This window comes from Rhamphochromis sp. 'chilingali' (assembly GCF_963969265.1).
Source record: "Rhamphochromis sp. 'chilingali' genome assembly, chromosome: 9".
Classification (NCBI taxonomy): Eukaryota; Metazoa; Chordata; class Actinopteri; order Cichliformes; family Cichlidae; genus Rhamphochromis; species Rhamphochromis sp. 'chilingali'.
In genome coordinates this window covers 35,985,159-36,009,924 of record NC_137936.1, presented here as the reverse complement: position 1 = coordinate 36,009,924, position 24,766 = coordinate 35,985,159, and the positions used below count along the sequence as shown (strand labels likewise).

Here is a 24,766-nt window from a genome sequence, read left to right as displayed (position 1 = left end):
CCATTAAATATATAATTTCAGGCACTTTCACTGTTTTTGAATCTCTTTCACGTTGACATATGATCATCATTACTGTACCTGAGTGCCAGTGGAAGAAGGGCTAGCTACATCTCCCTCTGACCTCTCCTCCAGGCTCTTCACATTCATGCCATCAATCGCACCTCCAAGGCCTGGCTCTGTCTTCAGCTGCAAAACAATACTCTCATAATATAATCTTTGTCTTTCTCCTCATTCAAAACTTAAATGTGTATATATAAAATATGCATTCATTCTTTGTCATTTATCCGCCGCTTTCTCTTCCCACTTCCCAACTATGCTCTCCCAGCTATGAGAAGCAGAGGGTGTGCTGAGTGAAAGAATGAGCTTACGTGTCCGTGTTTGGGCGGAGCATGGAGCCGAGGATTGTGGGGAGGTAAACGTGAAGCTTGGCAGGGGCCTGGTGTGTGTCCTCCCAGAGGTGTTCCTCCTCCTCCATACATGGACCCTTGTTGTCTGGACTGGCAATTTATATTGCTGGAATAACCGAGCGATGGACTGTGGAGCGGGAGATAAAAACAAATAAAGGGAACTGATAAGAAACTAAAGAGAATCAGCAGCTAGTTTGCTAAAGATGGTGCAGCTAGAAATACACTCTTAATGTATTTTTTGTCAATTCTTTAAAAATGAAGAAATACATTTTGTTCAACTTCACATAATCTGCTTTTATTATTTAAAACCATTTGGCTGAAACATGTGTCACCATCTGGCGTGGCTTAAGGGATGTCATCACATCACACCTGATAATAAATATTGAAGAGGGCTAAATGAGAGGAGAGGGATTATCAACACAATTTAAACATGAAAGAAAAAACGTCAGCAAACGTGCAGGACATTACTTTCAAATACTTTAAAGTGGACTTATTTATTGTTTATTCACCTGTTCATCCATGCTCTTCAGAGGGATATCTATCTATCTATCTATCTATCTATCTATCTATCTATCTATCGTTGCAGACTGGCAATTTTGCATGTGTTCAAAGTAAGTAATAAGGTCAGAGTACATACAAAAAATCCCTGAAACCTTCAGCTCAGGCTTCAGACTGATGATGGTGCTGGAAATGAGCATAATAGGTCCACTTTAAATATTTAACCTCAGGTCTGTTTTTATTGACAAAGGGTGTAACCGAGGAGGATAACAGTGACTTTCAAATCATATAAAATCAAGTGATATCAGACCTCATAGCGCTCACAGAGAGATGACCATAGGAGCTAGCGCCGTTGGGGTTGCAGCGAGAGTTTACAAAGGCCACTAAGGAATTCGGTGAGGTCCGGATTACCGTCTGCAGGTCCACACTGGCATCAGACAGAGGAGAGATGGACAGAGCTCGCTTTTTGCTTAGCTTAAGCATGGAACGAGGTGTGGAGAACCTCGAGCCTACAGGAGAGATGACAATGAAAGCAGAAGGGTTAAATTTCAGGATGGTTTTTTTTAAAAAAATATCTAAATTGAGGTTTTCCTTACCATCACCTGATCCAATCTGATCAGAGCCATGTTGAACTTGGCAGAAATTGTGATGAGACATCATGTTCTGGTTACAGTAGGGGGCGCTGTTACCACCTGCAAAGCATTACACTGAAATGCACTGCTGCAAAAAGCTACATTATTTTTAAGTAGGGGAACAAAGACAGGATTAATGGGTCGCTGCAGCTCAGAGAGTCAGAAAGAAGCACGCACATGCCGAAAATCTCACAAGCAATTTAGGCTGACCTGCAGAGCTGTGCAAGTAAAACTTTTTCAAAACTTTTCACCTTTTCTGTAATGACACATTTCTTGGTGGTATCTAGTCTGGACCCTTTTTTTTTTTTTTTTTTAGACTTTTAGGGGTAATAGAAAAAAAAAAATTAAAATAAATAGCAAATAAGTAACATGAGGTACAAATGTAAGAAAAGCATTTTAGTACTTTGCATCAGCAGCCACATGAGAGGTTCATTTGACTGTTTTGATAACATTCCACACATGACTGGTGATGTAACATACATGCATACAAATTTAACCAGTTACTCATTAACAAGTAAGTGTTCAGTCATATCTGTATCTATATATGGATATATTTGTACGCACACAACTCTTTTAGCTCTAGTTCGTCTTTATTTAACTGACTAATTTAGAGTAATCCACCCGCCTGCTGTTTTACTGCAACCTCACACTCCAGATTTATATCTCCACAGTAAAGCCAGCCAACTGTTAACTTCTGTTCACTCCTTTTGTACATTGTTTTTTGGTTTCAGTCTCTCAGGTATCCTTAAATCCAAATCAATAGCAGCTGTGAGGTTAACGGAGATGTAAAAGATACTCTGACTCACCCTCTGTGGGCGGCATACCCCTGTGGCCCATCATACCGTGGGGTGGTGGGGCTTGAGGGTGCCTCATATATTGATCCAAGCAGGGGCCAATTCCCTGCCCTGGTCCTGATCCATGAGTCATGGGATTATACATAGCGTGGCAGTCCTGGGACGGGCCGTCGAGGAGCGGAGCACGAAGCGAAGACGCATTACTGTAGGGAGACTGATCTGATGGGACTATGCTGCGAACATCAGAGAAAAACAGCAAAAGAAATTTGAATAAATGTGTAAACTGCAAATACTCTGAAAGGGAACTGTGACAAGGAATGATAATGATTTCTGATACACTGTTGTGCACTCTTTTGTAGCATTTTTATCATTTTATTTACAGTCATGCTGATTAAACAGTCATCTAAACCAAAATCACAATAAATAAATGAAAGCCTGATAAATGGGATAAAATTATACTCACTGGAAAGCTTTATTTCCAGCCTGTAAGCTAGAATTACATATAGATGTTTTCTATTCCATGCCTGGAAAAACTAGCACTGCCTAAAGACTAGAACTACTATTGTGCTGTGTCCTTCCCACCACTAGATGGTACACAGCCCTTATTTCGGCCTAAACTTTGGAAACTTACTCATCTGGGTTTTCCCCTAAGCTACAGACATGAATCTTCATTGGAACTTTCCAGTCTTCATGAATTTCAATGGATTCTCTGACATTTCTTTACTCTCACTGGTTAGCTCAAAATTGGTCTCTCCTGTTCTTTTCTTGCTTTTCTCCGTCCCTGTTGCTCTTCTTCTAAAAGGGAAAGACTGCATCTCTCCACCTTCTCCTAAGTCGCCCTTTGAGTTCTTTAATTCTTTTACCACAACGTGTATTCCACACAGGAGCTTAATCTGTCCTCTCTAATCCACTCTGCTGGTTCCCCCCGAATTTACCTCCCTCCCATTCCTACTTTTCTCTTCTCCCATTCATCCTTTCTGTTATACTTTTCTGTTTCTCTCGCTCTCCTTCCTCTGCAACTCTCTGTCTCTTTCTATCTTCCTTTCTCCCCACACCTCCTGCTCCTCTGTTCTTCCTCTGTCCTGCCCAGCCACCTTTCTCTCCAACTCTCTCTGCTTCTCCCTCACTCTGGGTAACCTGAGTGGGGCGCGAGGCAGTCATGCAGAGCGCAGCGGGGCCTGGTCAGCCTGTAATTAGCAGCTGTCAGAGAGAGGCCGAGTCCACCCGCAACCTGGGTGGCATGAGAGAAGGGAGGGAGGGAGACGGCGCGAGGGTGGATAGAGGAGGCGTGAGGGGCTGAGTTAGCACTGTGTCCACGACAATTGCAGACATATCTGAGCTTCTGTACCCTGAGAATATCTGTGTGATTGATTTCTGAGCCTAAGATATCAGTCGTCTCTGCTTTCTAGGAGAGCTGATGTGATTTATTGTTAATAAAATACAAAAAAAAGTCAGATCTCTCAGATTTTGCTGATCTGTAGCAAGATTAGAAAAAAGAAACAGCTCTGGTTATTAAAGATGACAGCATTGTGCCATTTTTAGCATAAAATCTGGCAACAAACGTGAAGGTCTAGTACAAAAGTACACGACAAACACCTACAAACTTTATTTATTGAGGTTTTTGAGGGGAGTTAAATCCTGGAGTAACTCTACTCTTTGCAGAAGTTTAATACCTTCTTGTCTGCAGGAAGAGAAAATCATTTGCTCGACACCCACACCTGACAAGCTTGTGTCGTCGTAGGAGAAGTTGCAGATCAGCGCCAAGCAGATAATTTAGCTGAGTTTGACCAGACAGTTTGAAATTGTAGATAAAACTAGTATCAGAATGTAAATTCTGTAAATTACAGAACAGAAATATTGCAGCTGTTTTTGAAGAAAGCCAGTAACACTGGTTTATCTTCCAGGCAGCACTGAAAAATCTCAACTGTAGCTCATTCTGTGTGTGTGTGTGTGTGTGTAATAATGATGGTGATTATATTGTTATCAGATTTGCTGAAAATGTCGAGCTACTCTCTTGAGTTCTCTCACGTAAAAGAGCTGCGGCTGTTTAAAAGCAACAGGAGGCCTCGCTCCGTGCTCGCTGCCGTCTTACCCTCTGGAGGGCTGGCTGGGTGAAGTCTCGTAGTAATACAGCCCCTGGTGTGGCTGCATGTCCACTGGCATCGGAGCTCTCAGACCTAATGCTCCCCTTACACCCTGGACCTGACACAGAGAGAGAGAGAGAGAGAAAAATAAAGAGACGAGGACACGGTTAGGATGAAGAGAAGGAAATCCAAACAAACCCAACTCCACCAAACAAAACTGAACTCCACCAGAAAGAAAATCCAAATACAGAGAACAATTGTGGTTGAGGGGGAAAAAAAGAATACGTAGGATGTTAATAACAGACCAAACCAAACTAAGAAAAACAGTTTGTGGACAAAATAAGCTCTCTGAAAGCTTGAGTCATACTTATTTTAAACAGTCCAGGTTTAAAATGCCAAATCCACTGCTTAAGTAAAAGCAGCACATAGAAGTGAAATGTAAAAGAATTCACGTTCATCTTAATTTCATAGCTACAGCTACTCGAGTGCAAGGTTCGACCTCGACATTTAACAAAAGGGATTACCTGATTAAAAACACATCCTGTACTCTTAGAGAGCTTTTAAAAATCTTTCTATCGTGTTAAACAACTGACGAGGCAGCCACGCATGCTCAGTGAAGAAAATCAGGGCTTTGCCTTAAAAAACTTAAAGGACACAGGTTTAGTGATGCTAGCAAGACAAACAGAGAAAAATGAAAGTGGAACAAAGCAGCCTTTTGTGGGAGCCTCATATGGAGACAGTATCTTTCAGCAAGAGTATATGTGTAAGGTAATTCTAGCTGAGAGAGCTCAGGAAACAAGCACCTGCTCATTACATCCAGCCACATCAGTGCAGGTACTAATAGCTGGGACTGTGGGTTCTTACATGTTTCGAAAGGTAATTAGTACACTGATGTCTGAGCTACAACAAATGGAAAAAGGCCAAAAACATTCAACAATTTTATGTATTTTGTCCACGCATGTGTGGACAAATACGCTATTATTTCTTTTATTTGGACATGTGCTGCAACAATAAAATAAAGCTAAAATATAAAAGCATCACAAATCAGACTCTGGATGCTGTGTCCAAATACCACATTACTTGGGTTTATGTGACAAATGTTCAAACCCAAACTAGAGGCGCTCCTGTGCTCTGCAGATCAAAGCTCTATGGTTTCAGTGTAACAGGTTGCGACGCCTGTTATGCAGTAGCACAAGTGTTAAAAGGGCAGTAGGGACCTATTTAAGCCACATGCCACCAGGGGGTGGGGGGTTGGTGGGCACTCCAGGAGTAATTGCATATATTCAGCACAAGCTTTGGATGTGTGTATGATAATTAGCCGGAAGTGCTAAATAGAGATCTCACCAAACACCTCAGCTGTCCAGAACTCATAAATACCAAGAAGGGGTTCCCCAGACAACCTCACACACTGGCACACCTGTCATTCTCACGGTGGGGATGCAGAATCATCCAGCGGCCACCAAGTCTTGCGAGAATGTGTGCCACAGTGACGGTAGGTATACTGAAGCAGTTAGTGCAGAAACTCAGTCGCACAGGATCGGCAGCAGACCACGTGACCATTAACTGGACGAGCAACCTTTGCTATCCCCCCCAAAAAAGTGTTTTCACTCATACACGTTACAGATAATTACAACCATGCATGCACAGCACACTCACAGAGAAACGCAGGCACAGTTACAAAAGTCCAATCATATCTGTGTTAGATGGCAGAGGCAAAGCGGGAGAGACAATTTCTTCAGGTGCAGAAGTTGATCGACAAACTCACCACACTGGGATCACTAACTCTGAGCACACAATATCCTCGGCACATTTCTATTTTTTGTGCAATTTTCGAGAAAGGTCGTGCTTTAAAAATAGTTAAAGACGCTTGAGGGTTACGTTCCAAAGTCTGACCTGCCTCGTGTCCTCCTCAGTCATGCTGTTACCACGATTTCTGCAGAAGCACTAAAACTGTTACCTGAATAACTAAAGTTGAGTTTGCACTATAAGAACTTATGGGCGATATTGGTGTCTAAGTGCGTTTTCATTAACAAATTGTATGAATTAGTGTAATTTATAGTAGAAATATCAGTAGAAGCCTGAGGTTTGTCCATAACGGTGATGCTGTAGTAGCAGGTGTGTATCACAAAAGTGTTTTGGAGAGTCTAACTTGCACTAGAGTGTGTGTGTGGTAGATCCTAGCACGAGAGTGAATAATGTATAAACCTGCATGTGTGCAACCTGGAATTTGTAGAAAAGTGTGTTTGGCAACGTTTCTCCAGGGAGTAAAACAGCGAGTTCAGTGTTCACGCACAGAAATGTGTCTTGTGTAATTAATTTGCATGGTGCAAAGCTCGTGCTCACATCCAGAAAAAGTCTGAGCAACCTTGTCTCATAAGCTAGGTTTACCTCCAACATACGTAAACAGTAAACGTTACAAACACCAGGCATCAGAAACTGCAGACGGTGCAGTTCAATCAAAACCTCTACAGCTGTTGAGTGTAATGTAACTGACCTTATTAGAAAGACGTTGAATTAGACTATAAAAACTTTAGTATTTTTCTCTAATTGGTGATGAATTTTAGGTGGGAAAGTCTTTCGAACCTTTACATAGTTATTACAGAATGAAATACATGGATTTACACATCCAGGATGATTTCATATGTGCGGTGCTGACACAGGTGTTGCGCTATTTCAGGTCAGTATTTTGTGAGAAACTCTGAAGGAGTTTTCTGCCCAGTGTAATTTTGTGGTGCTGGGTTTGAGAGGGATGGGGCAGCAGCATATTAAAAACCCCAAGGCCATAAATCAAACGGCTAACTAAACAAATCTGCTCTAGTGCGGCACAGCTAGCTGGGCAGGAACCAAGGAGCTGGCGATGAGCACAGGCTGTCCAGCCACTTTGTACACCCAAAACCTCCACATTCAAACACTCAAGGTTCACTAACTCTTGATGTTACATTTACTGACCGAGTTAGACACTTGTAACCGCTCACTGAAATGAAAAGATTAAAGTTTTCTGTGTAAATGATTCTATCCTTTCTATCTCCTCGGTTCAATCATAATTTTCTTTTATGAGAGCATTTGTGACTTGCAAGCAAAGCTGGACGGGATTGGTCAACAGAATCCTGACAACAAGCGGACTACATGCAGAAACCAGAAAGCTACCAAAGATCTTGGCCCTTGCTTACAGATTCCTCATATTCATGAGCAGATATCTGTTTACAGAGATTATTTCCTGCCTGACTAAGCCAGATCGAGGATAGTCAGACATCCAGTTCACTGAGCTGATGACCACGATGGGCAGCTGGGAGTTGCTTGTTGGCTGACTGGAAAGTGCGACGGAGCCAGCTGGACTTCTCCGACTGAACTGTAGCTGAGCGAAAGGAGGTGAGATTAATGAAGACAGGACAGAGTTGAAAGACGGCCTAAAAGCCCGGCCAGACGTTTGTTGTTGGTGAACAAATTTAAGAATAAAGAAACTGAAACAAAGAGAAAAAAGCTCTGCGAGTTAGTTCTATTCCCATTAGAGTGGCCCAAGTCTTTTTAATCTTATTTTTAAATATAGCTAATGACTACTGTTTATGAATGTACTGTAACATGAGGCAAAACAGCGATATCTACTGTAAATAATACCCGAAAAACCCAACCCTATCATAAAGACATAAAGATCACAAACCTGATCTAACTGATGAACTGAATCAGCTGGACAATAATAATCCATTTGAATCATTTTCTTGTTTTTAGTGTGTTGTTTTCTAGTTTTGTTGTACAGAATCATCCTGCTCTGAAAAAAGGAAAGCTTTCTAACTTTACTTCTGCTCTAATAGCACTACACTATTTTTCCAAAGTGTGGCAAATCCATGAATGGGCTTGCTGTTGGATGCCACACTTAACGGTGATATTAGATGAGCTCACCTCCATTAATGAATATTTTAAAAACATCCCTAAGTAGTCTTGAATGTAGCGTAGCCTAATAAATTTCTACCCAGCTTACCTACTTACTAACCAAACTAACAGAGCCTACCACCAACAAATAAAATATGGGTTTGTATCCTTTATTGGGCTATTACTCACTCACTGTCAGAAACCAAACCAAAGACTCACAATTCAGCAAAAACTGATACTAAGTATAACAGCAGATGTGGCCTGCAGGCCTTCTGTGAAGGGAATAAAACATTTCCACAGGACTCTATGCAGTCCTGTGGAAATGTAAGTGCACCCTTACTGCACCACACAAATAAGGAGTATAAGTAGCAGCCAGGTGCTGTGAATGGAATGCATATGATTGATTGATCATCAGAAAGTAAGATCACTTCTATAAAAGCCGAGGTTCTGTCAGTTTTACATTCTCAAGCTTTCAGGTATGTGCTATGACAATGGCACAACCTTCCCAGGAGTGAACATCCGAGCAAACTTCACCTCAAAGGCCGATCATGCGATACTCAAAGAAAGGCAAAAACCCAATAAATAATCTGACTTTACTGGCCTCTGTTGGCATGTTAAATGTTAAAAATCATGACTTCGGGTGCCGGTTTGAGCAGGCGAACATATGCCTCAGAGTCAAATGCGGCAGCCTGGTTTTGTTTTTGACTCGAGACCCTTTGCTGTGTGCACTGAACACGTTTTTTTGACGGGTTGCCAGGAGCCTCTTCTCTCTAAAAAAGGAACATGGCAGCATGGATTATAGTTTAGAAAACTGTAGCTGTACCAGTCACAAGACTTGTTGAACATTGTACTTTGAACGGATGAGACCAGGGTGGAAATGTTTGGTGACAAATCTAGCGCCATGTTTGGCAAAAACCAAACAGAGCATATCAGCACAAACTCTGTATACCAACTGTGAAGCACGGTGTTGGAGGCGTGATGATTTGGGCTTGCTTGCAGACACAGGACCTTGTGGCCATTGGACTCTGTATTCTAGAATCAAACACGAGACCATGTGTCTGAAAGCTAAAGCTTGGCCGAAACTCAGCAACAGGATAATGATCCCAAGCACTCCTGCAAATCTACAACAGAGGCTGAAAAAGAAAAGAATGAAGGTTCTGCAAAGTCCAGACCTCACTGTCTGAAATGCTGTGGAGGGAGCTGTATAAAAATGAATGCCCACGAATCTCAATGGACCAAAGCAATGTTGTAAAGAGTGGGCCAAAATTGACAGTTACATGGAACATGATTACTTCAAGTTAATGCTGTGAAAGGTGGTTCTACGCCTACCCAGTCATGTGGTGCACTTTAATATTTTATTGCCTATGACTTTAACTTTTCATTGGAAAATACATCGGTTGTTTATTTTAGTTAAATAGTGTCACTTTAAGAAGCTGAAGCCGTTTCCAAACATGCACTCGAGCCCTGAACTTTAGTCAGACAGTGAGCAGTGAGAATGCAACTGCCCAGCACGTTCAGACGTTCAGTCTTTAACCGACAAGCTCTTTGGTACCAAGTCCGTGTTTCATTCACCAGTAGCAAGTGGGCACTAGTGAAAATACATCTGAAGTAAATTTCCTGCTGTATTCTACATTTGAGAAAGGACGATTAAGGAAAATATCCCAAAGTTATCCTCCACAAAGTGTCAGAAGTACCACATGAGAAAACAGCTCAAGGGACAAAATACAGTTGAGGAGGACAGACTTGCTGCAGGGATCTGATTGGACCGGGCTGAAGGCATTTTAGAGCTTTTAGTGCTTATTTGTCCCATTAGATTCAGTTTTCAGGTGACAGTTTGTGTTTGTGGGTTACAAAGAGAAACATTGTTTAGAGTCTCACAGTTTCGCCATTTGTGACATTCCCATAAAGTCCTGATCCTCCTCCCTCCGAGGAAGTCTCCAGAGAGGACAGACATTTCCACAGGTCACTGGCTGTGTCACACAAAAGGTCTGATCCGCTCTACTTCTACACTCCTTTTCTCTTGGGTGAAACACTAAACTGGGGCTCACACATGCCCCCCGCCCCCCGCCCGCGCTTCCTCAGCCAATATAAAAAGCGGCATTTAATGACATCCCCGTTCCTCTCAGCCTGCTTCTCTTCTAATCTCACATGGGAATGTGAGTATTCAGTCTGTGTTGCTTGTTTGTGTTTTTGCTAAATATTCTAAACAACATTTACACGCACTCAGCAGCCTCAATAAAACTCAACACACATCTTCAGAGGTCGCTGCATCGAGTGTAAACACCCATCTGAAAGCATCTTCTTTCTCCCCCACCCTCTCCTCTGCTCCCTGCTGTCCTCTTATAATTCTGCCTCTTCCATAGCTCTGTATCTCTGACTATCTCTCGCTTTCCCTCTTCTCCCCCGCTGCCTCCACCCTCTCACTCATTCCCTCACTCCCTCCTTCCCTACGCTCATTCCTGCTCTTGCGACCTCTCCCTCGCCCCTCCCCCTCCTGGCGGAGCTGCAGTCGAGGTGGGTGTTCTCTGGCTGTTATGACTTGAGAGACGATAATGGCAGCTATAATGTAGCCAGCCGTTCCTGATGTGGCTGGGCTTGTGGGGGATTCTGTTGTGTTAGGGCTGGAGACGGACCGCGGGAGGGAGGAGGGAACGGAGGCGGGGCTCGGGCCTGCAGCCAACCACAGCCCAGATTCTACCTCGTTTTCTTCCATTTTTCCTCCCTTCCTTCTTTCTTTTTTTTCTCTTATGCCGACTTTTTCTAACCCTGTTGTTTTCCTTCAGTGGTAAACTTTGTTTTTAATTTCTGCCTTTGTTTTTGTAACCCCCCCTCCAACCCCAACACAGACTCTCACCCTTTCCTGCTTTTCTCCCCCCCCCTTGTGTTTTTTACCCCTTTTACCCAGAATCTGTGAATTCCTCGCAGCTGCTGTAATGTGATGGGGGCCAACAGTGTGACCAGTGAAAGGCCACAGGGTTGGAGACATCACTGTAATGTACAGTAAGCTCTACTTACTAAACTGCTGCAGGGGAGATTAATGTCATATCTACTTAGTAACAGCAATTCTGACTTTGATTTAAACTGCTTTAATGCCCATTTGGTCTTTAAAAAGATACAGAACAGACATAAGCCTCATTGTGTCAGACGAGTAAGACCATCATTCAGTATTTTAGTTAACTGACTTTCATGCCATCAAAATGATCTTCATCCGTTCATTTTCTTAACCACTTATCCAGTCCAGGGACACGGGGGGATCTGGAGCCTATCGCAGCTATCGTGGGGGGAAAAGTGGGGTACACCCTACTTACAGTACTAACAACAGCATCACTATGAGACACTGTGCTCCCACATTTCAAATTTATTTCCTAACTGATATTTTCGGCTCAAAATCTGCTATATGAGAAGTAGCACCACAGTAAAAGTACTCATTATACACCAGTTCTCTTCATGATCTCCCTACATGTATTATTGAATCACAATTATTTGGATGGACGGATCGTTTTCATATTCCAGCTGGAGATGACTTAAATTGTATTGTGCTTAGTACTTTTAGGAATACAGCATAAATATATAAGGATATTAGTATTTTATTAGTATTAGTATTTTAATCTACATACTGTGACCACACAGTGACCACAGCTCTGGTCCCACCCAGGCTCTAACTCATTGGATGCTGCACACACTGCAATTATATTTCATGGGGGCACTTGCCACCCTATTCCCTCCCTCTTTACACCACTGTTTAAACTATAAAATCATACGGCCATTTTTAATCACCTGTTGCTTTGCTTTGTAAACTTGGGCATTCAAAGAGTTCTCACTCTAAATATTTTGTTTTCTGTAAAGCTCCAAGAGCTTGATTATAATCTGCTGTGGACCCGGACACAAACAGCTGAAGACCCGACGGTCGAGCAGTCCACCGCCTGGAGCGGATGTGTAGTTGGTGCACTGTAATGTAAATGCTCCATGGATGAGTCCATGCGGTCACAAAAGCAGGCAGGCACACAGACCCTCGTGCTCACTGTCGGACCCGAGCAGAAAAGTATAATCCCGGCTTAATGACCGAGCTATAATGCAGATAATGTACAGAGTATACATATACTTATGCATATTATCCATTAAAAAGACAGAAATTCATCAACCAAATTACTGCATTACTGTCAATATATTTGAATGTAAAAATGCATACTAAGGAAAATATATTTGAATATAACAGAAGCATACAAAGTCTGAAGGTGAGACACATGACAACATTTCTTTGGTTTTAAAGTTGGTTAAAAACTTAGTCTGTGTAGCCATGAGACGGGAATCCTTTACTATCCTTTTAGACACAGTCGACACCATAACCCCAGTCTCAACCCCAGCGGTTCACACTTCACGTATCCCTGTACTGTAAACTTTGTGCTGGTGAAGCTGCGGTGCTGATGTCTCAGTGCTGGGGCTCTCACCTTGTCAGAATGGCGGGATGAAACGTTGATCCCTTGTTGTTACACAGTCAGAGTGACTGATGAAAGATATTAGGGCGCTGGAGGGCTCGAGTACAGCTACTCGGCACAGCTAAGGTAGATAAATCACAGCAAGAAAAATGACTAGAAAACTCAGAGTTTTGAGCCGTCGCTGGGTTTTTGTAATGTTTAGGAACGCTAAACATCATTTTGTATCACCAGCCTGATGAACACCTGGTGCTAGGAGTAAAAGGTGCAGAACAAAAGTGAACTGTAAACATAATCTTTGCTTAACAAACTGACAATGAAAATATTTTGGCCTCAAAAGTCCCATCATTAACTTCCTTTACTGTCACGTGAACAGCCAACCTTAGCGGCACAGTCATGATTACTGTTTTATCACCTTTGTAACCATTGGCTTCATCAGTCGGTGACTTGATCGTGTTTGTTTAAGGATTAGGAGCGGTTCACCTCTCCTTGTATTCATTTGCCTGTACAAGCACTGTTTTGCACTGCTGGCAAATGAGCTTCACTTTCTCAGGAAAGCAGTTAGACTTCTCTTCAGGGGTCTCGACCAAAAAAGACTCAGTCGAGCTGACAGGTGTGATGCTGACAACACATGTAAGGGTATTTCCTTCAGCTTAATCCCCACATGACTTGCGATTCCTTCACTCTTTTGCTTCTTCTGTCCTCTCTCTCTCTCTCTAGGCCACCCACCCACCATCCTGCACATACCTGTGGTTTCCTGTACCCCGCTCCTCTCCACCCTCTCCTCTCTTTACCTCCAGCTTCTTTTTCTCCCTCCCCCATACACACACACACACATACACACCTTCCTCTTTTCTCTGTCTACCACTGAAGTCTTGCCTTTTCTTCTCCTACTACTACTTCTCCTTAACTTCTACATGCCTGTATAGCAGATAGGTATTGCCCCAAACCACAAGGATTTCTTTGAACTCCTTTTAAGGAGGAGAAGCAAAGGAAGCGGGGGGAGAAGGAGGGAGAGAAGGATGGATGGATAAAGCAGATGAGGAAAGGTTGATTCACGCAGCTGGTTCCCAGCTGTAGACGAAGCAGCACACAGGACTGCTCCATCTGTAAACAAGTAGGAGCCCAACCCCCATTTTTAAGAAAACATGAACAGAGCTTTGTCATTGTAAATTCAGCATTCCTCTTCACCTTCGACAGCACTCCTCACCATCACCCAGCTTCTTCTGGCTCTTTTCCTCCCTCTCTGTGGCTCTACGTCACTTTTACTCCAGGATTTTTATTTTTAATGTATTTTTCGTCCACTCATCTCATCCGATGCCACATTGTTGCTGTGTCAGTTCAAATACAACCTCCTGCTAATTCTTTGACAAATGTTCCGCAAAGACAAATTCAGTGGAGAGGGCAGCTATCTTGTGCAGTAGGGACCTGCACAGGGCAACAAAAAACAGATAATAATCTGTTCAGTTTATAGAAAGACCACAGTGATTATAAGAAAAATAATAATCCTAACAGTCTTGGGTGGGCAGGGAATATTTATAGCCGGCCTGCTGCTCCTTATATTCTTTAGCTGTATAACACAGCTGGAAGCGAGGGAGGAGAGAGAGGAGGTGGAAAACTGACGAGGAAAAAGAGACCGAGGAAAGAGAGACAGATGGGCTCCAGGGTATAGAAGTGGAGAGGATGTGGAGGGGCGGATACCCGATGCATGTGTGCGGTTGAGCACAAGACAGACAAAAACAGGCAGAAAGGGAGACAAGACACGTGCGTGTATTTGTGTGTTTGTGTGTGCGTCTGTGTGTTTGTATTTGGTGCGTAGGAGAAACCGCAACACAGTCTCTACAAAACACGACAGCGGCAGACGAAGCCTGCAGGCCACCAGAGGAACACAGTGACCACAGCTCTGAGAGCCTCTCACTGAGAGGAAACAAGGAGATATATGGCACAGACAACGCCGCCATAAAAACTGTGCAGACACGGTTAATCGAGACAAAGCCGTGTGGAATTTGTTGTGCACTCGTTTTTCTGCCTGAGCTCTTGTTTTAGGGTCTGAAAGTCCTTTCCTGTGTAGAAGAAAGCCATATTATAGGTGGATATAAATGGGGATTCTGAACAGGTGTATTTTTGGGTGTATCAGTGTCAAACTCCGAAATGTAGACATTAAATCCTTTGACTGGCAGGTATATGGTTTCCTTCCACTTTCAAATGCATGTTAGGAAACTGATGACTCCACAGTGTACCTTGCCTCTCCCCGACTGAAGGGCTGTAGTTTCTCTGCTACCCTCTGGAAGTCGAATAAGCAGTTAAGAAAATGGATGGTTGGAAACTTCGCAGTTAGACAATCAGACTTTAAATACCCTCTGGGAAAATTAAAAACAACTTTTGTAGTTTATACTTAAAGGAGTTACGAATTGTCTTGTCTTCTTCCCCTCACGTCCAAGCAGTCGCGAGCCTGGTTCTACCAAAAAGAGAGTTAAAAGAGAGTTTTTCCTTCCTGCTGTTGCTAAGTCCTTGCTCATAGGAGGGTTGTCTCATTGTTGGGATTTTCTCTGTATTATCTTTATCTTACAATATAAAGTGCCTTGAGGTAAAAAAAAAAAAAGAAAAAAGCAACAACAAAAAAACCAGAAGAGCTTAAATTACCCATATTTCAGCCCAACAGCCAATAATTCAGCAAACTCCACTTGTTTAAATATTTTTATATACACTTAAAGCCACCTTGCTAGTACTGGATTTGACTGTCTTTGTCCTTCAGAACTGTCTTAGTTCTTGGTGGCATGGATTAAACAAGGTGCCGCTAACCTTTGGTCCACAATAACATGATTGCTGCAGATTTCTATGATGTCAATCTTCTGTTCCACCAGTTCCCAAAGGTCTTCTACTGGATTGAGATCTGGTGACTGTGGAGGCCATTTGAATACAGTGAGCTCAGAAAACCAGTTGACATGCTAAGCAGCAGTACTTAGTTAGCCTGTGGTGTTTTAACTATGTTCAGCTGGTACTAAGGAGCCCAAAGTGTGCCAAAAAATATCTCCCACACCATTACACCACAAACACAAGCCTGAACAGCTGATATGAGGTAGGATGGCTCCATGCTTTCATGTTGTTTACATCCAGTTCTGACTGCATTATCCAAATGTCACCACTCCAGCAGAAATCTGGACTCATCAGATGAAACACACGTTATGTAGTAAAATATAACAAACCTCTATATCTTCAAATCAGCTGACCTGTGATTTAGTGAAACATGTAATAGTTCATGTTTTCAGTGAGTCCAAAGTAGCAGAAAACTGCACAAAGGCTGCAGAGGTTGTGAACACAGGCTTTCACTAACTAGCTAACAACTTAATGCAAACACACCAAGTGACTCCACACCAGCTGGGCCATCTGCTGTATGTGCTGCAGACAGTGCTGCGAGCACTGTGAACAAAAGAGAAGAAACCACTCTGCCCCCAAAACTGTCATGACACCATATCTCAGCTACCTTAACCATTGTTCTTCTGGAAAAATGTCCTAAAAAGGCGCATGTTTTCAGAAATGTAGAAGAAGGTACAGCATGCAGTTTAAGGAAACCCATCAACCTGCCAGCATTGAAGCTGTTCTGATTGGAGGAATGGCTTCAACTGAAATTCCTCAGAGCCAACAAGCAGAAGCGATTGACAGCGACACAAGAGGGGTTTTCATTTTGTTAACGTGATGACGTGAAGGAGCTCACAAACCTTCAAGCACCACTGTTGCATCACTGTCACCCTGGATCTTTAATTTGAAATCAAGGGAAATTAAATACACAATTCAGTGAACTGATATAATCTATAAGCACATCATTATGTTCTACAACGCAAACCACCCCCTCACTGTTGCTCTCGTTCTCCATGTTCTTATCTCTCTTGCCCACCTCAGTATGTAAACTGTAGATAAATTTGTCCCAGCAGATGAACACACATGTAGCGACTTGTCTTCATCAGTTCAGAGCTGTTCGACTAAATGTGCACAAATACAGTGTTATATCCTCACTTTTACACTGGTGCTTCCTCCGAAGCTCTGCCCCTGGAGTGCAAATTGTGAAAATTTCTCACATTTTCAGTCTTCCCACTCATCTTTTACGCATTTTGCAAAAAGATTTTGAAAAAAATATAGAACAAAAGTTAAGTTTGTGGGTTTCTCTGTCTACAACTCCTGTTCCTTGTGTCTCTGCAGGGCCATTTCAGCAAACTCATACATACAGAAGTTGATGACTGGTGAAATATGATGACAGGTTAGTTGATATGAATCAGTGAGAAAGAAAACAATGTTCTCCTTTTTCTTTTGTTTGCCCTTTAGTTAGACAAACCTCATCGTTTTACATAGTGAACAAGTTACAGAGCGAGACTGTGTGCTAAAATGTGCCCCTTCTCCTGTGTGGTCCTCCTCATAGCTGCTGACTTCATAACTAATATATCGCAGGCGTTTAGCTTAATACCCAGATGTTGGTAGGAGAAAGGCATCTGGGCCTGCGTTAGCTTTTAATTGGCTGGGATCCCTGAGCTGATGTTTGGGGCTTAGCATGTGACTCAAGGAAACAGACACACACACTCACACATCCAAAGGAAAAATGGTCACACACTCATATTCATACACACACCTTCCCTGAATAAGAATGAAAGCAGTCATGACTGTCCAGAGTCTACAAATAAACAAATGCAGACAACACAACCACGTACACAAATACACCCAGTTGCATCTTTATAGTCGTGCGACTGTCTGACACCATCCTGCTGACAGCTGTGGCAAGGAGCAGCCATGATATCTGCTGAGTAACTGACAGCATGAGATCAAAAGAGTCACACAAGAGAAAGACACACACACACAGAATGAGAGAGAGAGCCTTGAGTACTCACCAGGGCTGTAATTAGCTAGCATTAGCATAACTACAAGGCAACAAATCAGCTAATCAGATGGCCGTAAATTGGAGGGGTGAGAAGCTTAACACACCCACACAATCACACACTCATGCACACACACATATGAAAACATTTAAACACATAACGGAAAATACACTGATTCCAGTCACACTTCAGTTTTGCTCTCAAATAAACACGCTCACAAACTTGTCAGATCAAAAACATGCGAGGAATTTCAGTGCACTGAACTGCAGCTCATTTAGATTGATTGTGAAATCGATCCTTAAATTGAGAACACATTTTACAAGATTTTTTTTTCCCCATTTTCAGTTGTGGTAGACCTCACACATACACAACGTTTTCTCAGTTTTGCTTACAATGTTTAGCTTTGTGCTTAATGCTAGACACAGACAAGTAATAATTGTCCTTGAGAATAGCACACACCCCAAAAGTGACATCACATCGGCTAACACAAGCCCTGCTTTGGTCTCATTTAGGGCTGCCACAAACGATTATTTTGATAGTCAACTAGTCACCGGGCCTGGAGCCTGGGGCTCGCTCGGGCCACTTCGGAGGTGGGGTGCCCCCGGCCTCTCGGCCTGGGGCTCGGTCACTCAGGCGCAGCTGGCTGCCGGCGGAGCTCACGGGCGCGTCACTGCAACTCCCCCTGGCTTCTGCTCCGCGGCTGCTGAGTGACCCCTCATCTGGGACTCTCCTCAGCTCTTTCCGGGACAGTGGCGCAGCTGCCCCTCTGTTGGTCTTCCTTGGTCTGTTGTGTTCTGGGGGCCTCTGGATGTCTGGAGTTTTGATCTCCTCCATACCTGCTTCACGCCCTGGAGGACGGGGCTGTGGCCCCCCCACACCCTCTAGCAGATTATTACATGAAGGAACCTTTTAAAAAAACAAAAAACAAGCGCGTCCATGCTCACAGGTGTACACACGGGTGATCACACCCACAAACTACACCCTTTTTGGCTCCTACCTCAAAGCACACTGTGTTCTGTTGATCTTATGTGCTGCACAATAATGTTTAACATTTAGTATTTACTGTCATATTCCCATATATCATTGTGATGTTGTTTATTCTATTACTCTTGTTCTCTTCTGCTTGCTTTCTTTTTTCTTTCTCAGCAGGTGATCCAGGTGATTGATATATGCATTTTTTTTCTCTGCCCGTTCTGTTGGTTTTTGTCTTTTGCCCTTCTCCCCCGTCCCTCTTCTCAGCTGTTTCTCTTTCCCTCTTTCTTTCTCCCCTTCTTTCCCCCAGTCAAGTCTGTCCCGTATTCAGTAAGTGAAAATAAAATAAACAATAAAAGGTGAATCAAATGGACCATTACGGCAAGGCTGGGATGGTCAGTTTGGTAAAGTAAATCCGTTGGGCATCTTTCTTTGCCTTTAGACAACAATTCTGATGCAAAAGAGCCAAACGGGACAGGCCAAAAAAAAAAAAAAAAAAAAAAAAAAAAAATTAGTCGACTAATCAGATCATCATCCATTGGACGTACAGCTTATTGCACCAGCAGCATCTGATCTGCTCTTATATAACTATCATTAGCTTACAGTTTTAAGTGTTTAAGGTCTGTGCTAACTAAAAATAAAGACAAGATGATAGTTTATTAAATTTTAATGAAATTTGCAGATTGTTTCGGTGAAGTTTAATAAACTCCTTGCTATCTAAAATATAACAGGACACCGGAGTATATTCTCGAACATCTCACACTTCTGATAATCAGTTGTCTTCTTAATGTTTATTCAGCTGTGTAAAAACTTTTTGGCTGAGAAACTTTAAGCTCAGCCAAACCGATTTACTCAGGAACAAATAAAATACTAAAAAAAGCCAAACAATAACATTTTTAAGTTATCTAAGTCACTTATATATGTTTCACCTGAGTAGCGAAAGACGTTTGAAAACGATCTGCCGGGAGTCCGGTGTTCTCACCGGCTCTAGTGAGCCTGTAACCCCGGCTAGCTATCGAGCTAGTGGGTAACAGACGTCTCCGAAAACGTCGGAGCGCTTTTGAAAATATGTGGTGTCTTGATAAACTGAGCCGATATTTGAGGTTTACACAGCTACATTCTCGCCTGAAAATATGCTAAACGTTTATTTTGTGACCCAGAAAGAATAATAAGAGTAATATTAAAACTAACTAGCTGCCGCCATTGTTGGAAACTGAGCTGGGCCGCGCTATGAATTCTGGGACACAGCTTCTTCTTCTTCTCCGGGGTTTAACCGCAGCTGGCATCCTTGTACATGCAGTGCTGCCATCTTCTGTTTCAGTCCGTTATTACACTCTTAAATCCTACTACTTATTCCTGCGTCTTTTGGGATCTTACAAAGCTTCAAACAACGCGTCGACTATTAAATCAGTCGTCGACGATTTTGATAGTCGATGTAATCGTAACTAGTCGACTAATCGTGGCAGCCCTAGTCTCATTTAAGCCAGTGAACCTCAGTTTCTGTAACTGGACTGAAAGCGCGGACGCACAATCTTGTTGGTTTTTACCACCATTATAATTATACAGAAGTAGATGATGCGATAGCTTGAACCCTTTAGAAACTGGTGCTAAATCCGGCACTTGAACCACTGATTGGTTAGGCCGGCACATAGCTGCTAACTATTAGCGAGCTCTGTATCTCTGTATAAAACAATTTGTATAAGAGGAGGGGACACAGGACCAGTCAGATGTGTCACATTTCTAAACTTTTGTCCCTCACTGCTACAGATTCTGAGCTGATCACCTTTTGCTGATATGAAAACATATATCAAAAACCTGTGTTAACAACGTGACGTTAACTTGTCTTATTTTGTGTGTTTCACAACTATGATGACAATGTAGGACCAAGTTGAAAAAAGACCCTAGTCAGACAGGCTTAGAGACTGGTCAGTGACCATCTGGCAAGCACTCGTCATGAAGGACAAACCAAGTATTCACTGTGCAACTGGCAAAAATCTCCTTGCAATGGCTTTTGACAGGTCCAGTCATCCTTTGCACAGAGCTGATGGGCTTTTCCTTCAAAGTAAATGCTTCACCAAACATGTATCCAAAGGTGCAACTTTTACTTTGAAGGCAAACCTTCTCCTTTTTCAGTTTGCTTCTTTTTCAAGTGTTATTACCAGTTGGTTAGTGTTTAGCAAGTATTTGTTGACAAACATGAAAAACTACAGGCAACCATGGCGATCTCCTACCAATCAAAGCAACCCCTAGGAGCTTTTTGGTTCAGCACCTTCTTTTAAACCAATTTCACCCATCAATAACGAGGGACCAATGCCAGACAGTGTGGGAAGATGCATTTTTCCCGTAGCAGCCGGTAGCTGTATCACTTCGGACAATTCTTGAACAATAATGTCACATGAGAAACGTCAATGCATGTAAATAATGAACACAGTGTAAAAGGATGAACCCAAGCCTGAGAACTTTCCTCCACTACTTCTCTGATCGTTCTTCATTCGCATACACTACATGGACAATCTCTGAGTTCAGGCGTTGGGACAGGTGTATAAAATCAAGCACCAGTCCATGCAGTCGTCCTTTATAAACACTTGTGGTCATTCAAAAGAGCTCACTGATTTTGGGTGTGGTACTAACAGGATGTTGTCACTACAACAAGTCAGTTTGAGAGATTTCTTCTCTCCAGCTAAGTGGTATTGAATATTGGAGAGGACACCACAACAAATGTCACAGTGATTGGCGGATGTAGCCTATAGATTCTAACCACCATAATTTACGTCTCATGAAATTGACCAAATTTTGCTACTAAAGCTAGACAACAGTTTATTTCACAAACTCTCAAAATACGGGCCAGTTCTCAAATAGCACCATGACAGAAATGGATCTAGGATGGCAAGAGCAGCAGCACAAGTTGGTGGAAAAGAAGGAAAAGGTGGCTTCTGATTTGGAGCTACAAGCAGTTTAAACTGTTAAGCACTTGAATCCACAGCTGCAGATGCAGGAGAACTAAGATTCAGCAAGGATTTGCACTGAGACACTTTCCACTCTTAGGAGACCAACGACAGGTTGGAAAGCTTTCCACAGACCTCTAGACCAAGCTAATTCTTCCTATATTAAAATAATTAGAAACTAGACTTCAGAACACAAGACAACAACTATTTCCCCCATTTTTTCCAATATACACGATGCTTGAGGGATTCAGTGTATTGCTCCAATGAACTGCTAACACTGCTTGCTTGTTTGGTTGCCCCAAAAAAGGAAAAAACACTTCATTTTTCTGAAGGCTGACAAGGTTCCAGCTTTTCAGCCTTCAAATTATGAGAGCACAGTATAACTATTAGAGTATAGTATATAAATAAAAAGATATCCCATTTGATCTATTTATTGCAATCAATGAACAGATAAACTACAAACCATCAAGCATCGCTGTGCCCAAAACATTAACGACCGGTGTTAATGGCTTCCATTTTTTTTGTCAAAGCATGGCCGAATGAAGAACATTCACTGCACTTTACATGAGAAAATGGTTGGAGATGTTTTGCAATCACAGAAGCTATCTGCTATTTGTGCATGTAAACACTGATGCTATCTCATGCATGAGGAAGGGGCTCCCTTTCACTGCGTCTCAGCCCTAAATTCCAGGCGGTATCTCCATGCAGTGATCAGTGATGCGCAGGGAGCACATGCACATAAAGCACAGACACAAACTTTCACTCGCTCAGGCGAACAAACACAGTGTACACACTGCAAAAATATTTACACATAACCTGTCATATATAACTAAACAGATGCAAATGCGCACAAAGGTACGGAGCAGCAAGTATACAGACACGCGCTGAGAGAAGCGGGCGGTTGGCTCAGATGACCCACAGACCCGGTGTGACGAACACAATGAGAAGGGCACCGTTTACGTCAGCAGCAGCAGTGAATGGCTCGCTAAAGACATGAACACACACACACACACACACACACACACACACACACACACACACACACACACACACACACACACACACACACACACACACACACACACACACAGAGTTGATCCTTCTCCATTACTTGGAGGTTTTTCAGGCCAGAGTTTTCACTGCTTGTTGGCTCGTGCCACGCTACATCTGGACAACGTCGAGGGAATCGGATGAGGACATTGTCCGAAGTTCTCACATGTAGCAGACAGCAGAAGACAGTCAGCTTGGGATATTTTCTCACTCATATTTTTTTGGATATTCTCAGATGCACCTTTGCCGATCAAGGTTCAGAACTGCAGTAAAGTAAAATAAAGTGAAGTAAAATGCTAATGCATAAACTCAAAAAGTAGAGTACACTTCTACTATTGTTTCCTACAGAGAAAAAAAAGGAGGCAGTTGAGATGGAAAAAATCTGGTGGCAGTGATGCTGCTGTGCAGCGTATGACTCAAAGTCTGTGTGTGGTATTTGTGTCCTTCTTTCTCCTTTATAGAAGAAGGATTGGGGGAAATTAAATGCAATACAAAAGACAGAACGACAGAAAGACAAGCGGCAGGGAGGTAAAGAAAATGAGAGTGACAAACAGAGACAAAGGAAGAAAATCAAGTTGATGGAAGAAGAAGAGATGGAAAGAAGAGAGGGAGCAGAGTTGAGGCACATGCTTGAGCAGTCCTTTTGACTGACAAGAGAAGGGCCGCAGGCCTATTGTTGAACCCCCATTCCTCACTGTATTGTCTGACCTTATAAATGCACGGTCGCCGGGAAAAATGGCAAACACTGCAAGTTCTCTCTCCTATTTTTTCTAGCACTGCAGAATTATCTTGCTTTTGTGACTTTCAAACAGGTCAAGAAACTGTTTCTGATATCCTTCAGCTCTATAATACAAATACTCCTTATTTATTACTCATTCTCATTTTTCAGTTCAGCTGTAAATTACATATAAAGTTATGCTACTTAATTTAGGTTTCAGTTGGCGTTTATCACAAATGTATCAGCACTTCTAAAGACCTTCCTCTTATTTAAGAACTTCTTGATCCATGTCCTCTGACTAGTTGCTTAGGTGGCTGAGTATTTCCTGGCAGGAAACAGCAACTTCCTTCACTAGTTAAACCACGGCAACCAGCTAATGCTTGGTTTATGCACAAGCAGGGGTAGTGTGCAGACAGTCCGCAGGCAGACAGGCACGTGCATGTTAAGTGGAAGGTGTCCTGACAAATGCAGCTTTAGCCGATGGGCATCTGCTCAATGTGTTTGTGCCTTTTGGAGCCCTTCAATTGACTATTTGACTAACATTAGGTTTGTGCTTTAGTTGTGGCGAGTGAAAGTCTAGTATTTTCATTAGCCTGTTTCTTAGCCCTAATCTGCCAACATGTGCATTTTAGCTTTGCAGCCGTACAGTTGACAAAATCCAACTTGCTAACCAAGCTAGCAAGAGGCAAAACACACATTGGCACTCCATTCTTTCATCAGGTATCTTCAGGATGGAAAAATCAACATGAAAACATTGAGTCCACACGCAACAGGCTGCATCACACTTGCTTCATATGTTGTGGATACATGTTAAAGCACTCCTAAACCCACAATTTATTTTAAATTGCTTTAACCCTTGTATGGTGTTCGGGTCTGTGAGACCCGTGTTCAGTTTTTTTCAAAAGAAAAATTAAACAATTAATTATTTTTTCACGTGTAAATGTGTTGTGTCTTTCCACTCACTCCACTTGATTATAACTGATTTATTTATAACATTTTATATAAAAGAAAAACGAGAAGCACATTAATTCATAAATGTGATCTAACAAAGGTAAAGGGAAAAAATTAACCATGTTTGCTGTTCATATGTCTTGTAATTGGGATGAAGTAAACATCTGTTGAGTAATTTAACATAAAATTGTTTGATAGTGTTAATTTGGAAAGCCAAAACTCTAGCGGGTCCACCAGACCCATGAACACTGGCTGAGTAACAAAAATACGAACACCACACAAGGGTTAAACAAATGAAACAAAGAAGACGGAATATATGAATAAGTGCATTGTAGAGCTGTTTTTCTGCCTTTGTACAGACCCCGCTGGCTAAACCAATGAGTTTACTGGACAGACATAACCGTAACCAAGCATTCATGTGTATGTAAATACAGCAGTACCCAAATTCTAACGGTGAAACCAAACAGGAACTAACAGGGAGTAAAATCAATACAAATCTATAGTATGGCCAACTAAGTATCTAAGTTATAGTATAGAGGTAATAGCTACA

General features: G+C 42.3%; 1 protein-coding gene across 4 annotated transcripts in view; it reads right to left on the bottom strand.

Annotated features, from left to right (window-relative positions):
• The window catches only part of gli1 (GLI family zinc finger 1), a 54,323-nt gene that overhangs the window by 7,561 nt on the left and 21,996 nt on the right, over positions 1–24,766 (bottom strand). For 3 of the 4 annotated variants that reach the window (XM_080891107.1, XM_080891106.1, XM_080891109.1), the window contains 6 exons: positions 4,424–4,533; positions 2,344–2,564; positions 1,502–1,597; positions 1,216–1,414; positions 369–534; positions 79–186 (listed from right to left, as the gene is read on the bottom strand). In XM_080891107.1, coding sequence (XP_080747233.1) covers positions 79–186; positions 369–534; positions 1,216–1,414; positions 1,502–1,597; positions 2,344–2,564; positions 4,424–4,494 — 861 coding nt within the window. In that variant the 5' untranslated portion in view covers positions 4,495–4,533. Of the gene's footprint in view, positions 1–78; positions 187–368; positions 535–1,215; positions 1,415–1,501; positions 1,598–2,343; positions 2,565–2,794; positions 3,788–4,423; positions 4,534–24,766 lie in introns of those variants that run through there. The other variant, XM_080891108.1, reaches the window with a different exon arrangement.